We start from the raw sequence: 14,983 nt of genomic DNA, 5'->3' as shown, positions 1-14,983 counted from the left end.
TTTCCACTCTCTTGAAAAGTTTTCCACAATAAACTTTTTGGTTCAGATCCTGAAGAGGATATTTCTTATTTGATTTTTTATGCAATGTGTCATCAGAAAATGCCTTCTCTTTCCAGCATGATTTCTCGGGTCTGACTGAACTGAAGATTGGAGGGCTCCTCTATATTCTTGGTGTTGTATTTTTTAAAGCAGATGGTAAGATACCTTGTGCACATGCCATCTGGCATATATTTGTTGTCCTGGCAGCTGGTGTTCATTACTATGCCATACTCAACTATCTTTACCCAACAGAGGTGACACAAGGTAGTAACCCTTAAGTTATTGTTGCCAATATGTAAAATAAATTCCATAGCTTTAAAACAATAGTCTTTCACATGAGTGGAGTGAAGATGTTTTTATTAGTGTTATTGTTGAATATTGTTTGTTAAACCTGTACATGAGTGCCTGCAGTTGGGCTTATTTTACTACAAGGGTAATGTTAAATAGTTTATAACATTTGCAGTTGAGTAAATATTTTGTGAGAAGAAGAATCACACATGATGGCGGAGAGTGCACAAGTCATACAGACATGTGTTTTATACATAATTGTAGAGAGAGCAGAAAAAATAATTGTTTTTACTTTCTCAAGGTAAGCCAATATGAATATGAGTTACAGTTTCTGGTTATTAAAAGAATTACAGACATGGAATATTGATAATATATTAACCCTACAGTACCTGCCATTTTAGATTATCAAAGCTTCTGTGATTTCATTCCTAACTGTACTTCAGCTAAAATGGTAGTAGATGTCACAAGCTGTCAAGTACGGCACTTCTTGTAAAGGCTGAAGTTTTGATATGGACATCACATGCACCTGTGTAAGGTTAGAATTTTTGTTACTTTGTACTTGTAGTGTTAAAAATACATATAACTAATTATAAATCACATGAACTTGCAAATATCTGACCATACATTCACCACCATACCTGATCCCTAGCATAAGGTGCAGCTACCATGTTGGTTTAAAATAAGTGATCCTCCTTTGTTCTCCATTATCTACCATTATAAAGCCGTTGTACACATATTAAAAATTGTTTGACTAAAAAGTTTTCTGAAACAGCTTCTGTTCAATAGAAACTAATATATTTACATGAAAGATGAATGTGTTTGAAAATGTGTAAGGCTGATGTACATGTAATTTGAATTTTAAATGGTCATTCAATTTTAAAACTGAGCTCTCTTACATAACTCTGACAGATACTCAAATTTGTAAAAGAGGTAGTTTTTAATAAGTTGATAGTTGAATTTATTTTAAACATGATATGTACTTCCTTGACATTGAATAGGAAGCTGGTTATAATACCAGTTGTAGTAATGAGCATCTAGTACCATACAGAATGATTATGGAGTAGCCTTTCACAATATGTAAATAGCCTTGAACATACTGGGTAGCAGAGGCAATTCATTAGGGAGATCTGAGAACACCTAGTAAAATTAAATGAAGATAACAAATGAAAGAAGTTGTATATCTGTCCTGTATGTATGCTCAGCCACAGTTTCTGTGCTGCATATGTTGCAGCTTAAATCAATAATTTGTAATTCCCACAAAAATATAATGAATTTGAATCCAGGTTTAATCTATAAAGGTATCTATAAGGTATAAAATCTAAAGTCTTTACAACTACAGCGGCCGTTCCAGTACATCTTTTTCACTTAGTGGGGGGTGGAGTCCAACTTGGTCCACTCGGCACAGTGGCCACTGATTGGCCTATTGTAGCCTGCCCCGGGTGATTATGATGATGGAGAATTTGGTGGAATGAAGATTGGCAGGGGAAACCGAAGTACTTGGAGAAAACCCACCCCAATTCCACCTTGTCCACCACAAATCCCACTTGACCAGACCCGGGATCGAACCCGGGACGCTGCAGTGGGAAACCAGCAACTAACCGCTTGAGCTATGGCGCGGCCTTTTCAATATGTTAAAGAACCCTCTTCTCGAGAATGACAGGGTGGCACACATTCGGCCCCCGTCAAAAGAAATATTAAGAGGGATGACACGAACCTGCTTCGTTTATGAATTCCAACAGAGTCTTAACAAACCAATTATGTAGCTGTTGAAGAAACTGGAAAACAACCGGAATGGCAAGATATCGTGGATCAGAGTCCCACCTACAAAAGCTACTGGGCTCAATGGAAATTGCTCGCTGTGAGAAACAGAATACTAGAGTGCAACTGGGAATCTGCCAGTGGAAGAAGTCAAGTAGCCCAGATAATTATTCTTCAGGGCAGGGTGAAGGACGTTCTGAGCGAACTACATGGTGGACCGTCAGAAGGTCACTTGGGTGTTAACAAAACCCTGAATAAGGTTCGGCAGAGCTTCTACTGGTTCCAAGCAAGAGCTGATATTGAGAAATGTTGTCGACAGTATGACACATGTACAGCCAGTCGGGGACTGTGGACCAGGAATCGTGGGCAAATGCACCAGTATAATGTTGGGGGTCCCTTCGAGAGAATAGCCATTGATATCGCAGGGCCCTTCCCACAAAGCGACCAAGGAAACCAATACCTACTGATTGCTATGGACTACTTTATCAAGTGGCCGGAAGTTACGTCATTCCCAATCAGGAGGCGTCAACAATAGCAGAAGTACTGGTTACCAACTTCTTCTCCCGCTTCGGCATACCTCGGGAGTTGCACAGTGACCAAGGTCATAATTTCAAGTCTCATCTGCTACAAGAAGTTTTGAAATGCCTGGGAGTGCGCAAGAAGCACACCACACCCCTGCACCCACAGTGGACGGCATGGTGGAACGCTACATTAAGACCATCGAGGAGCACTTGCAGAAGGTCGTTGCATCCCGCCAGAGGGACTGGGATGAGAGGTTACCCTTCTTTCTCGTAGCATAAAGGGCATCCACTCACAACACTATGGGCTTGACCCCTGCTAGCCTAGTGTTCGGACAAGAACTCTGACTGCCCTGCGACCTGCTTTCTGGGGTACCCCCAGACAAGGAACTACCCACAACCGATTATGCAGCAGACTTGGTGGATCATCTACACGACATCCACAATTATGCCCGACAACACCTGAAGCTCGCCAGTGACTGGATGAAAACTCGGTACAATAAACTGGCCAACTCCGCAGGTTACCACGAGGGCAGCAGAGTTTGGCTTTATTGCCCAACCTGCAGGAAAGGGAAATCACCGAAACTTCAATCCTCGTGGGAAGGCCGTTACAAAGTAGTAACCCGGATAAATGATGTGGTATACAGAATCCAGAAGAACCCTGGTCGAGAATTTGGTAGTACACCTGGACTGACTCGTGCCTTATCATGGAGCTGCTCGAGACGAGCAACCATAAGAAGGAGGTAGATGTAGAGTTGGAGAACGGACAATGGGAAGAAAACGGGACGGGGATGTACCGTTAGGCTGTTTGGGATGAACAACCTTTAGAAGGGAGCAGTGTGACATGTCTAACTGTTGCGGGGCAACAGAAGGTGGAACGAGTTACCACGAAGACAGACCCTTGATAAACGGTCGGTTGCCAGGTTATACAACAGTAAGGAAAGCGGTGTTTCTCCATGCCATGCCAAGTAGGCCCGAAGTGAGCTGAACCGATCTGAAGCATGCTGGTTGCTACGCAGCAATAAACACCTCTTGGCACCGTTGCCCAGCAATACCTGTAAACATGGCGATTACGCAACAGGAAAGCGAGGTGCGTTTTCCGTTGTCTGGCTGAGGGTTTATAAGAGAACTGCACTGCCTAAGGAGTCAGTTGAATTGTAGCAGTCTCCGAGTTCAGTTGTAGCAAGTGAATCGTGAACGTGAAGAATACCAGAACGCATGATTCGAGGTGATGGTGTAAGAAGATTTTGGGAGTGTGATGGTGACACTTGTATAGCTCCTGCATTATTAATACGTGAAGACTACTGAAGATAGTGTGAAGAGATTTGTGAGTAGGGTTTGTAAAGTGTGTAAACCCGTAACAGTGTTATAAATATTTGTAGTTACGATTTGTAGGTTGTTAAATAAACCAAATAACAATCTGCGGCGTCTTCAGTAGCAAAACACATTACCATATTTTAACATATTGGAACAGCCACTGTAGTAAAGACTTTAGATTTTATACAAAATTGTATATTATTAATATTGTATGTATACAATTTAACTTTTAGAACATATATTGTAATAGTGGCTTCTAACTGTATTGATGTAAAGATGTCCCTCTGATGATGGTCTCTGGAGACTGAAACATGCAAGGGCATAAGTACTTGAAATAAGAAAAATCTTCACCAGTCTCCCTAGACAGAACTGTTTAACTTCTCATGATGTCAGGTTGAAAACAAGTTGTACGGTAGATGATTTCAGTGCAATTTTATTACAGAGGACATGTCATAAACCTACATTTCACAAGAAGAGTAAAGCATTTTAATTTGCATGTAGCTAAAGAAAACTCTGTGGCTTGAGTCCACAAGTGAACTATACAGATTGAGTGATCACTGCTTGTCAGTGAAGTTAGTGCCAACTTTAGCGGATAGAGGGTGGCACATGGTCAATGTACCAAATCCCCACGGCCGTTAATTTCGGTTTTATAGACAAGTTCGTGTAGAATCAATACTATACTAATGATCAGGGCTTGAGGTGGGGCAGGATGCGGCGGGATGGCATCCCGGTTTTTTTCTAAATGGCTTAAAAGCATCCCGTTACTTCTTTGGCAGTAAATGCCTATGAATTAAATGTCTGAATTAAAAGGGGAAAACCATCCCGGTTCTATTTTCATTCCACCTCAAGCACTGCTAATGATCATATGAAGTTGATTCATTTCATTTGTTGAAATGCTTATTATCTATTTTGAGGATAATGGGATATATAAACAGAGTTCAATATGAGTATATTAAGCTAATGAAACCCACTAGGGCTTTAGAATACTGATGTGAGAACCTGGTATAAGCTTCATATCACTTTGAAAATCTCTTCCATAATTTTAAAGTCACTTTATCTTGCCTATGAAAATATCTGTTCATAATGTATACTGTCTATATTCAAAAGACTGTATGTTTCAGAATGGCTGTTTCATGTATTTTGCTGTCTAGAAGAGTGGGCTTCAAATGTTCAGTAGTTCATTAAAATTTTTTGGACTTTACTTGTTCAGTAATTTTTCTGAAAGTGACATGAAGTTCTTTCTGAAAATTTCCATGGAAATTTATATGTGTATATATATATGCTGAAAGTAAAAGTAACGTCGCGGTACTTAAATAATTAAGCATTATGCCTTGAAGGCCTATGGGGGGGGGGATGGTGGATGTATATAGCCACATTTTCTTGACTTCAGCACTAGTTGGAGTTGAGTGGTCAGCTTCATGCCCCTGCCGCTTTACCCCTGGGGAAAGTGCCCCTAGTTGGGTGGACCCCAGAGCCAGTCTGGACAATGTAAAGAGAAAATTCTTGACCATACCACGACTCGAATTCTGACCCCTCAGTTGTCCAGCCCTTAGCCAGTCGCTATACTGACCGCGCTACCCAGCTCCGGATATATATATATATATATACTAAGACTAGTAAATGAATGTGAAGCACATATGATTCATGCACTGCTGGATAATATTTGCAAGCAACAAATAACACATGAGATTTTAGGTGCTCACACTAGTGACTATGAAGAACACTACCTTCTGGGATGTTACATTATGTAGTGGTAGAAGTTTATCAGTGTTTCGCAGGAACTTCTGCTTCCATCTTCAGGTTTGTAGAGCAAGCTGCTTGCTTGCCTGGCTTACTTTTACACCATGAAGATGGAGGTAATATGATCCTCTGAGACATCACTGATTTCCTACTAGACTACATGGCGTGACATCAAGGATATTGTGTTCTTTGTATATGAACAGTTACCTAGCCGATTGAGAACTGTAGCATCCAATACAGAGGACACTTTATAACCAATCTGTATGTATGTACTGATGCAAAATGTGATTCAACCAGGTGCTTTTTATTTTCTTAAAAACCAAAGAGATTATGATGTTTATATATTTGTAACCTTGCTTAGGCATGAATTCTCTCATATATATTTAACACAGCTCATTTTATTTCTGTTGGTACCAAACTCTTATTACTCATTTTTGGTGCTTTAATACCATGGAGTAAGGTTACTATGTCAACTCTTGTTGGGCCACAGAGTTAATATAGAACAGTTGGACTCAATATTTTCAAAATATGATCATCAGCATGTTCTAAGTAGGATGTCATTGTCACATTCCAAGTTTAAGATAATTTTGCCATCTTGTTAGTCAATAATAACAGGATTACAGAAATGCCTTTTGTTATCTTAAAACACATTTTCTATAGTGAATTTACATCATACCCAGCTAACAAAATCAGGCATTGAAGTAATATCCATTTCTCTAGGCTGGTTGGTTGTGACTTCAGATCAGATATTTGATATTTATTATTATTATTATTGCAGCATTTTGAGCATCAGATGCTCCTGTTTATAATATCTCTGTGTAATAATATTGCTTCTCTACAAACTGATAAGGGAGTGATAATTGAATTGTTAGAGATGATAAAAGGTAATCTCAGATATATTTATGAGATTTATATATAATTAAAGAAACCACCTTCAAAATCACTTATGTTATATAGAATACTTCACAAAGGTATATTTCAGTGTATGTTAAACAGAAGTTTTTTATTCTCTGTCTTACTTCTATATCAAATTTGATCTCCTGTAATACTGAAAACATTGGAAGTCAAAGAGTAAGAATCATGATGATCAGATGCAAATTGTTCAGGAGGCCTTAGGCTGCATTGTCTCATAGAGTCTTTGGATTGGATTGGAATGAAGGTACTCCCTGTTAAATGAGAGTTTAAAAAATGTGATTCAATTTTAATGTCCTTAACTAATTTAGACTGATTTCAATTACTAGCTTTTGTCTTATTACAAATTGCTTGCTAGTCAACTGAGAGAGATGGGATGAGGGGAAGTAGTTGTGTGGGTAGTGGTGGAATGTGAGGAAGGAAATGGAAATTTGGTCTAGCCATGCAGCCTCTTCAGTGCATCTACTGCTATCACCCTCTGAGGGGTTAAGGGAACCTTAAGTGCAGTATTTCCTTGTTCAATATATGTGATTTCACCCTCTGCAATACATTTGGAATTCAACTGTCATGTAACTCGAAGAGCACCTATACTGAAAACGCTTTGGAATTCGTAACTAGTTGTGTGAACTTACACATGAATGTGACATATGACACATAGCAGTTGACTTATAGCCAATCTTAATTACATGAATACTTAAATTGTTAGTAACTGAGAGAATACTGTCAGCTCCATCTGTTCTTCCATTACTGCAGATGCAGTAAGTTATATATTTTACTTACTTGTGTGTATTATAATCCTAATAGCTAGGCTATCCTGGTTCTTCCTTATATGAAATATATATATATATTAATGTAGTTCACTTTTAGTAATCTTGGATCATATTTATAGATCTCAGATTCCATATTTTGATGTTTAGATATATTTCTGATAAATGTTACAGTGTTGTACAGTGTTAATCTTGTGAAGTGTTAATACATGGTCCAATTGCAAACAGCTTAATTGCAGTATTTTGAACTGCATCAAAAGTAGAAACATAATAGAAATATTTATTTTCTAATGCAGTTATATACCATAAAATCTGTCTTCATTTCAGTCAGAGAAATTATAAACAAGTCTAATTTGTTTAATATTTGATGCAGTTGAAAATTTGGTACTGAAGCTGGTTGTTTTCATAGTACAAGGCCATTTTATCTCTTAGATGTCTGTGATTTTATGAGATAGTACTTTAATTAATAATAGCTTTTAGTCTGATGCACTGATAATCAAAAAGTTGCATATCTATAGGACTTCCATTGTGAACAATAAGGCTGTAATTTACATATTACATAAACCTCTTGGCAGATGAGCATAGGGACTAAAACCTACAAGTATTACCTGTGTGTAACTCTTGATACAAGATATTTCACTTTGCCCATAGTGTTTGTTGCAATCACTATATAATGTTCAAAGTAAATTTAAATTTTTGCAGTGAGGGTTCTATTGCAGAATAAATTGATTTTTCAATTGTCAGCTGAAAATAATGCCATAATTGGGAAAATTATTACCGTAAATCTGTTATTTGTAACTATGAATGTGTACAGTTATCAGTATATTGTCATACATATCTCTGGCAGTGAAGGAAGTTCAGTTCTTTCTCATATTTCTGTTCTGATGATATCCATCTCTAAGTTTCGAAGTTTTATACAGCATTATTTTTCCACTATTCCAAGTATGACTGTCTCCTATACTGCATATATGGAATTCTGTTCCAGTATAAAATCCAAAACCCCTGCTTGCTAAGGTCTTATGTCATTATCCCCAGTGCACTAATAACTGCATGTGCATTCAATAGTGTTTATATTCTTAGGTTCTCCTTCAGTTTCTCTCCATCCTCCTTCCATACAACATTCTTGTTAGCTGATTATGTAATGTCAGTGTAGAAGAACTGTTCCTGATTTGTGTTTTTTTGTAAGAGAAGGATAATACATTTGTTGGGTGCAGATGATCATGTATTATTTGCAGAAACAGAAGATAGTTTATAAAGAGTACTTATTTACTTAAATTAATGATATAAGAATGTGATACGCAGATACATATGATAATAATATGAAAAGAAAAGCCTCTGAAGTGGAAGGGAACATAGAGTGTAGGCTTGTGTCAGATAACAGGCCAGTGGAACAAGGATACAGAGAGGAAAGGAAAACATAAGGTACGTATAATTTGAATAATTTATGAACACTTTGGCAAAATAATATCCAAGGGGATACATACATGGTTAGACTCAAACTTAAATACTCACATGCATCATAAACCTGGACTCAGTAACAGTTCAGGAGATTACTACATACAAGATGGACTAGAAAGATCTTGTAGATAGAATGTGTGACAACATATTGTGAATATATTGTGATGCTCATCCCTCTCATCCCATCTCTGGTTTGTAGAAATGATCTTCACATTCTCCACTGTATTCACAAAGCTATCCACATGCCATTTGACTGGATGCAGAGGGGTGCCAGGTGTATTGCAGACTCCAAAACATTGTAATGCTTCCAGCAGGGGTTGTGACTCGTTCTGGCCTTGGGTGCAGTACAGCTCCTTGGAACCCTGAAGTAGTAGAAGAAGGTGGTTGTCAGAATGTGAGCCACAGTAAATGCCTCTTGGTTAGGGATGGTACTTAGTGTAGTAGTTCTTGGCAATCAGGAGGTTCTGATTTCCCATTTGGATTTCTAGAAAGGGTTCTGTAATGTTGATGGTGACCCTCTCAGCTGGTGCATCAGGCCCTGGATCTGAGTTCAGGGGGCCTCGACTTGCTGCTTAAGTATCACACCTATGGCACCACCTGTCTCATTGTCGCTTCTTACGTGTAGCCAGTGTACTACTATCTGACTTTGTGTTGGGGTTTGTTGACATCTAGAGGCTCTTCTGTAGGTTCTATAGGGAGTTCTCCCAGGACTTCATTCACCTTGCTGTGAGCAGAACTATGTGTGCTGTCTTGAACCTTCCACTGACTAACTCCCAGTGATGCTCCAGCATACCATCCCTCACCAGGGAGTTCCACTGAGCTTAGTAATTCTTCTAGGTAGGACTGCAGTAAGTCATATGCTTGCCCTTGGGTTGCTCTTCATCCTCCATTTCCAATAGAATCAGACCCATACTGACGGTATCTTCTGACATGATCAGTGTCTCCCCACTGCCAACATATGAGTTGTCCATTTGTGTGACACTTGGTTGCTGGTGACCATGTTCTAATTGGGGGTTCCAGTTATTTGCTCCCACAACTTAGCTGGTGGTCTAACTGCTATCTTCGCAGCCTCTGTCAGGGTCAGGTTAACAGTTTCATTGAGAGACCTCTCACCACCCAAGAGGAGGTGCTGTTTTATGTCAAGGGTGTTGATAAACACATAGACTGTTTCCCTCTGGATGAAGTCCTCAGGAAACCTGACAAGGGTCTGGTGGGTCAATTGCTTGATGGTGGCTGCAAACTCTTGTAGTAACTCACTGCTCAGACGAGTCCTGCTTTAAGTCATGACCAGTAGGCTGCCACCAGCTGGTAGTCTCCATAACAGCCCTATAGAGCCTCTATGATATCCTTGTATGTTGCTCTCGCAGGGACACTCTGTAGGTTGTTGGCAACTTGCCCCTGCAGAATGGTGAGTAGCTGTGTGGCCTTCTGGGATTCCCAACCAGTATGATCAGCCATGCCCTCACACTGTCAGTGAAACACTGTCCAAGGCAACATGGTTCCATCAAACTCTGTGGTCGCTTCACCATAATGATGCTGGTCCCTGCATTCAGAATGCCTCCATGTCTTGTTCAGACTTCTGCTGCTGACAGTCGCATCTTGGACTCCCAAAACATGTCTTTCAGGTTATGTTGAGTTGCCTGCAGCTCCATGCTGAATTCCTGACAAAGATTCTGGGCCTGCCAGCTAACCGCTGTCATGATGCACTTCAACTCATGGTCTATGTGCCCATTGGTCTTTCTTTGAACTTGCTCTGGCCGACCATTGTCTCACTTATTTGTTCTTTCATTCATTTTTGGCCAGCACTCAATTTGTCTCAACTGGCCCCTCCTTTTTTGAAGTCCTTCTTGGCTGGCACTTATGTCCTTTTGAGCTCTTTTAACTGCCCCAATATCACTTGCAATGCTGGATCCATCTTCAATCTGACTTCTGACACCAGTTGTGATGTGCATTGTGTTTTGATATTTTCTCATTGTCAGTAGCCACTGAAGATCTTGAAGTTGGCTGTCACTGCAGTATTCTCTTCATATGTCATGTTGCCTGTGCTGTGAGCGCTGAACTAAGTTCTCATAATACACACTGTTACACATCTTTCTCTGCACATGACCACTAAATGCTTCTAGTTGACAATCAGACTGCACTGCTCAACTCATGAATTTCACAACACTTTTATGCAGATGAAGTAATTCTGGAAACTTCTTGCATATTCTCAGTCAACCTTGGTATTTGGCAGTTTTCAGAACCTTCAAGAATGGGAAGGAGCCTCTGGTGTTTCTTGAAAGAAAGAATGTCGCACACATATGCTCCCATGTTGAGCTCAAGTACAAGTCACATTAGTGTTCCAATGTCATGATTCTTTTATTCCAGTCTGGTCTTCCTCCAAAATTAATATTACTCTTTTGGTTTGTGTTCTGTTTTTCATATCCTACTACAGAAAACATATATTGACAATCCAAGTACTGAAAGGCAGTACTGAAAAAATATAAAATACAGGTTTCAGGAAGCTCTTATGAATAAGTATTTTTCATGAAGAAGTCAGCTGAAGACAGAATACTGTTGGCAGATCAGCCTACCAGCAAAATTGTACTTCCTACAACCAGTGCTGTATTGGTGCATTATGTGAATATAATCCATTATGCTGTCATGAATTTATTTTGTAGAATGATGTAACATTCCACTGCTATAGCAGACTAATTTTCAAGTTTTATTTCACAACTTTTCTCAGTAATGTAAGTGGATGTTAATTTCAAAGATTCTGTAAAGTAACTACTACCAGTTTGTTTCATGTCACCAATTTGTGTAGGTTATATTAACATCAATAAATGCACATATAGTACTTGTAATTTTCACTTCACACTCATATTGGAATCTTTGATGGCCCTTTTTGCTTATGCCAATTTATAATTGAATCTACAGAAAAAGAGAACATGTCCACAATTCAGTTTTTGGATATGTTATTTTTCCAAACTAAGTGATTCAGTTTTATCTACAAAGTTCATCTACTCTACAAACCAACTGAAATTGACACACCCTCATTCCCACAATAGATGGAATAAACCAACCAACATTTATCAGAATCTTTACTGTTAACTGTTGCTTATCTATCCTATATCTTTATTTATGCAGCTTTTTGATCATTATGTACCAACAGTTTCATGATTCAGTGTGTTGCACACATGTTCTATGTTAATAGTAGCTCATAGAAAATGATTATATATTGAGTTTAATAAATAAAAAAAAGAGAACATACAAGACATTCATGTATCATGACACTAGATATGGAATGAGCTAAAGCTTATTCACAGTGTTCTTAGTAGTTTTTAAAAGTGATTTCATTTTTTCACTATTTACTGGAAACCAAATTCATTAGATAATTCTTTTCTGTTGAGGCAAAAAAGGATAGAGTCTTAAAAACATTGCCAAACACATTATACGTTATGTTCCTTATTGAGATGAATGCAATATGTGGGGTTGTGATGGCGTTTTTTTATGATCATTGTCAAGCCATCATCAGCAACCTTTATAAGATTTAATAGGGTTCCTAGAGATGGGTAGGTTTCTTATAAGCCATTGATTGATTATTGTTTATAAATTAATAATGTCTTTAATCAGGACTTGAAAAGTAATGCCAAATCTTGCCTAAATGAAAAGTAACTCAGCCATTCAAAACTATGAGAAAGGAAACCTTAAACATTTCAGCAATGTTAGAAATAAAGTTTTTTTTTTTCTTTAAACGTTATTGATCCTACGTGAAAGTAACTTTTCACATCAGAACTATCAAAGACTTAAATCATATTAATTCATTAAGTATTGTAAATGTAGCTGTCAAACGTTCTAGATTTACTATGCTCTGCTGTAGTTAATATGGCCAAATGTTGCTATTTAGTTATTTGTTTATGAAGTTTTGTAGTCAGAAAGTGTGCAGTATTTTAAGTGTGATATGACACATTAAGTTATAATTCATGTTCTTAATACAATTTCTTTTTCAATCCTTTGGATGAACACACTGGTACTGGTATTGGACATACTTCCAGTTGCATCAAGGACTGCAGTGTCCATTGTGTGCCCCTAGTCTTGTTAGAGCCCTTCAAAGAACCATGATCATAATGCTGTAGTCAGAGCTATGTTGATTAAGGCCCTGCTCATATCTATTGGCTCTGACCGTTCATAACTGAGTACGTTTGTTCTACATGTAGCTAGAGCTGGGCACTGATATGAAGATTTCCTCCTCCTGGACATGGTGCTTCCTGGGAAGCCCAAAGATGCCACCTCAGTGTACAGTAACATCAACATTGTCATCACCCTACACTGTTTCTTGTCCATGGCCAAACAGGCTTTATCATCTCCCTTAGTGGCTTAACAGCCAACAAAATTGCTTGGTTATCTGATCATGTATAGATGTGCCCACTTGTATAGGCCCATTCTGTATGTTCTTGCACAGGCTAAAATCTGCCTGGAATACTGTGGCATGCACAGTAAGTGAAAAGGATAACCTCTTCTGTGGTCATTCCCCACACATACTGTTTTAATGCCAGACTAGTCCTTTGAACCAAAGGGTCATATGCCAAGTGATATCCAATGTTCACCTCTTAGGATCTCCATTTTGAATTGTCTCCAGAAGCAGTTATTAGTATATTTTTATCCTGACCCATATGAAAAGGAGGGTTAAATCCATTAGATGGGATCCAGGCATTACATACATCTGAACATGTATCAGGCCAAATATACATATACATACATACATACATACATCTGCGTTTCAGGATATTCATAAGTGCCATCTGCACTGAATATGAAACATGTCACAGGCTTTACAAACAACAATACATCTTTACAATTCCAACATGCCATATCACAATAACAAACAAACATAAATGCAGACAACATGCATCTAAATAAATACATAAAATACAGATTATATTTTCACTTAATGTTTATATTGATGCCTACTGTGGGACATCCATTAGTCAGCATGCACTCCCCTTCTATTCCTTAGCTGTTGATCCTGACAGAAGAGCAAAAATTCATCAACAGTATTCGATGGATTATGTATTACGACATCCCTTATTTCTATTATAAACTGTTTTTTATCATGTACTAAATCAGTTAAATAATCAGGCAGGCTGTTAAATATTTTTATACTCGTGCAATGGACACCTTTCTGCCTCATTGCGAGATGTGATTGTAGGACATGTAAATTTCTTTCATGTCTTGTCAGTCTCTCATAAATTGAATAATTAAAAGTAAAATATTCCAAGTTATTTATCATAAAAGTCATCAAGGATAAAATATGTTAGGAAACCAATGTTAATGTATTTAACTTTATAAATGCTGGCCTACATGACTCTCTATGTTTCATCCCCATTATTATTCTAATAGTCTTCTTTTGTAAGAGAAAGATCTTCTTGGCCTCTGATGAATTACCCCAAAAAACTATTCCATATCATGAGTGAATGAAAGTATGCATGATATATCATTTTAAGTGTTGTAACATTACTATATGTTGTCATAATTCTTATTGCATAACATGCCTTTCCCAATCTGGGTAACAATGATTCAGCCTGTGTCTTCCAATTCAAGAAATGTCTATACCCCTGACCCTGTAAGCCCAGGACATCAACTTTGTTTCTGCCACCAAATAAAGGGGTTGTACTAATAGAATCAGTGTGCAGGTGACCAAGTTATGTCCTGACCAACCTTTGGCCACCATGCAGTTGCCATATACATAAGCACAGACATAGCTACCTGTATAAAGCCAGTCCACAGTCTTTAAAACCTCAGGTCTTACCAAAGGTCCTACAACATAACCAGAAAGAATGGTAAGCTTCACTAATCTTTTGTTTCTCATACTCCCTCCAAAGCAGTTTTGCATCCAGGATAGCCACCGAACATACTTCACCGACCTGGTATGAGATCACTCTGTATAGTAGAATAGGTTTAGTTAACCTGTCTACCTTCTTGCTGTTTGTGAAAAGCACAAGTTCCATCTTATCAGGATTGGCAGACTACTCCTTGGCCCTGGACCATGTATTATGTTCAAAGACTGCTGAGTAATCTCTTAGACAGTACTTGAGTACCTCCCAGTTATCAGTGAGGTCAGTCATTACCATAGGCTTGTATGTACAGACTTCTTTCCATTGAGCCATGCAAGAGGTCTATCCACCACCAGGATCTGTAGTAGAGGAC

General features: G+C 38.4%; 1 protein-coding gene across 2 annotated transcripts in view; it reads left to right on the top strand.

Annotated features, from left to right (window-relative positions):
* LOC111873294 (monocyte to macrophage differentiation factor 2) overlaps positions 1-1,626 on the top strand; it is a 28,676-nt gene extending 27,050 nt beyond the window's left edge. For both annotated transcript variants that reach the window (XM_023867890.2, XM_023867889.2), the window contains exon 6: positions 117-1,626. In XM_023867890.2, coding sequence (XP_023723658.1) covers positions 117-317 — 201 coding nt within the window. In that variant the 3' untranslated portion in view covers positions 318-1,626. The remainder of the gene's footprint in view (positions 1-116) is intronic.
* Positions 1,627-14,983: the final 13,357 nt, after the last annotated feature.

This window comes from Cryptotermes secundus, unplaced genomic scaffold, assembly GCF_002891405.2.
Source record: "Cryptotermes secundus unplaced genomic scaffold, Csec_1.0 scaffold131, whole genome shotgun sequence".
Classification (NCBI taxonomy): domain Eukaryota; kingdom Metazoa; phylum Arthropoda; class Insecta; order Blattodea; family Kalotermitidae; genus Cryptotermes; species Cryptotermes secundus.
The sequence above is the reverse complement of the archived record's forward strand: the minus strand, read 5'-3'. Positions and strand labels throughout refer to the sequence as shown.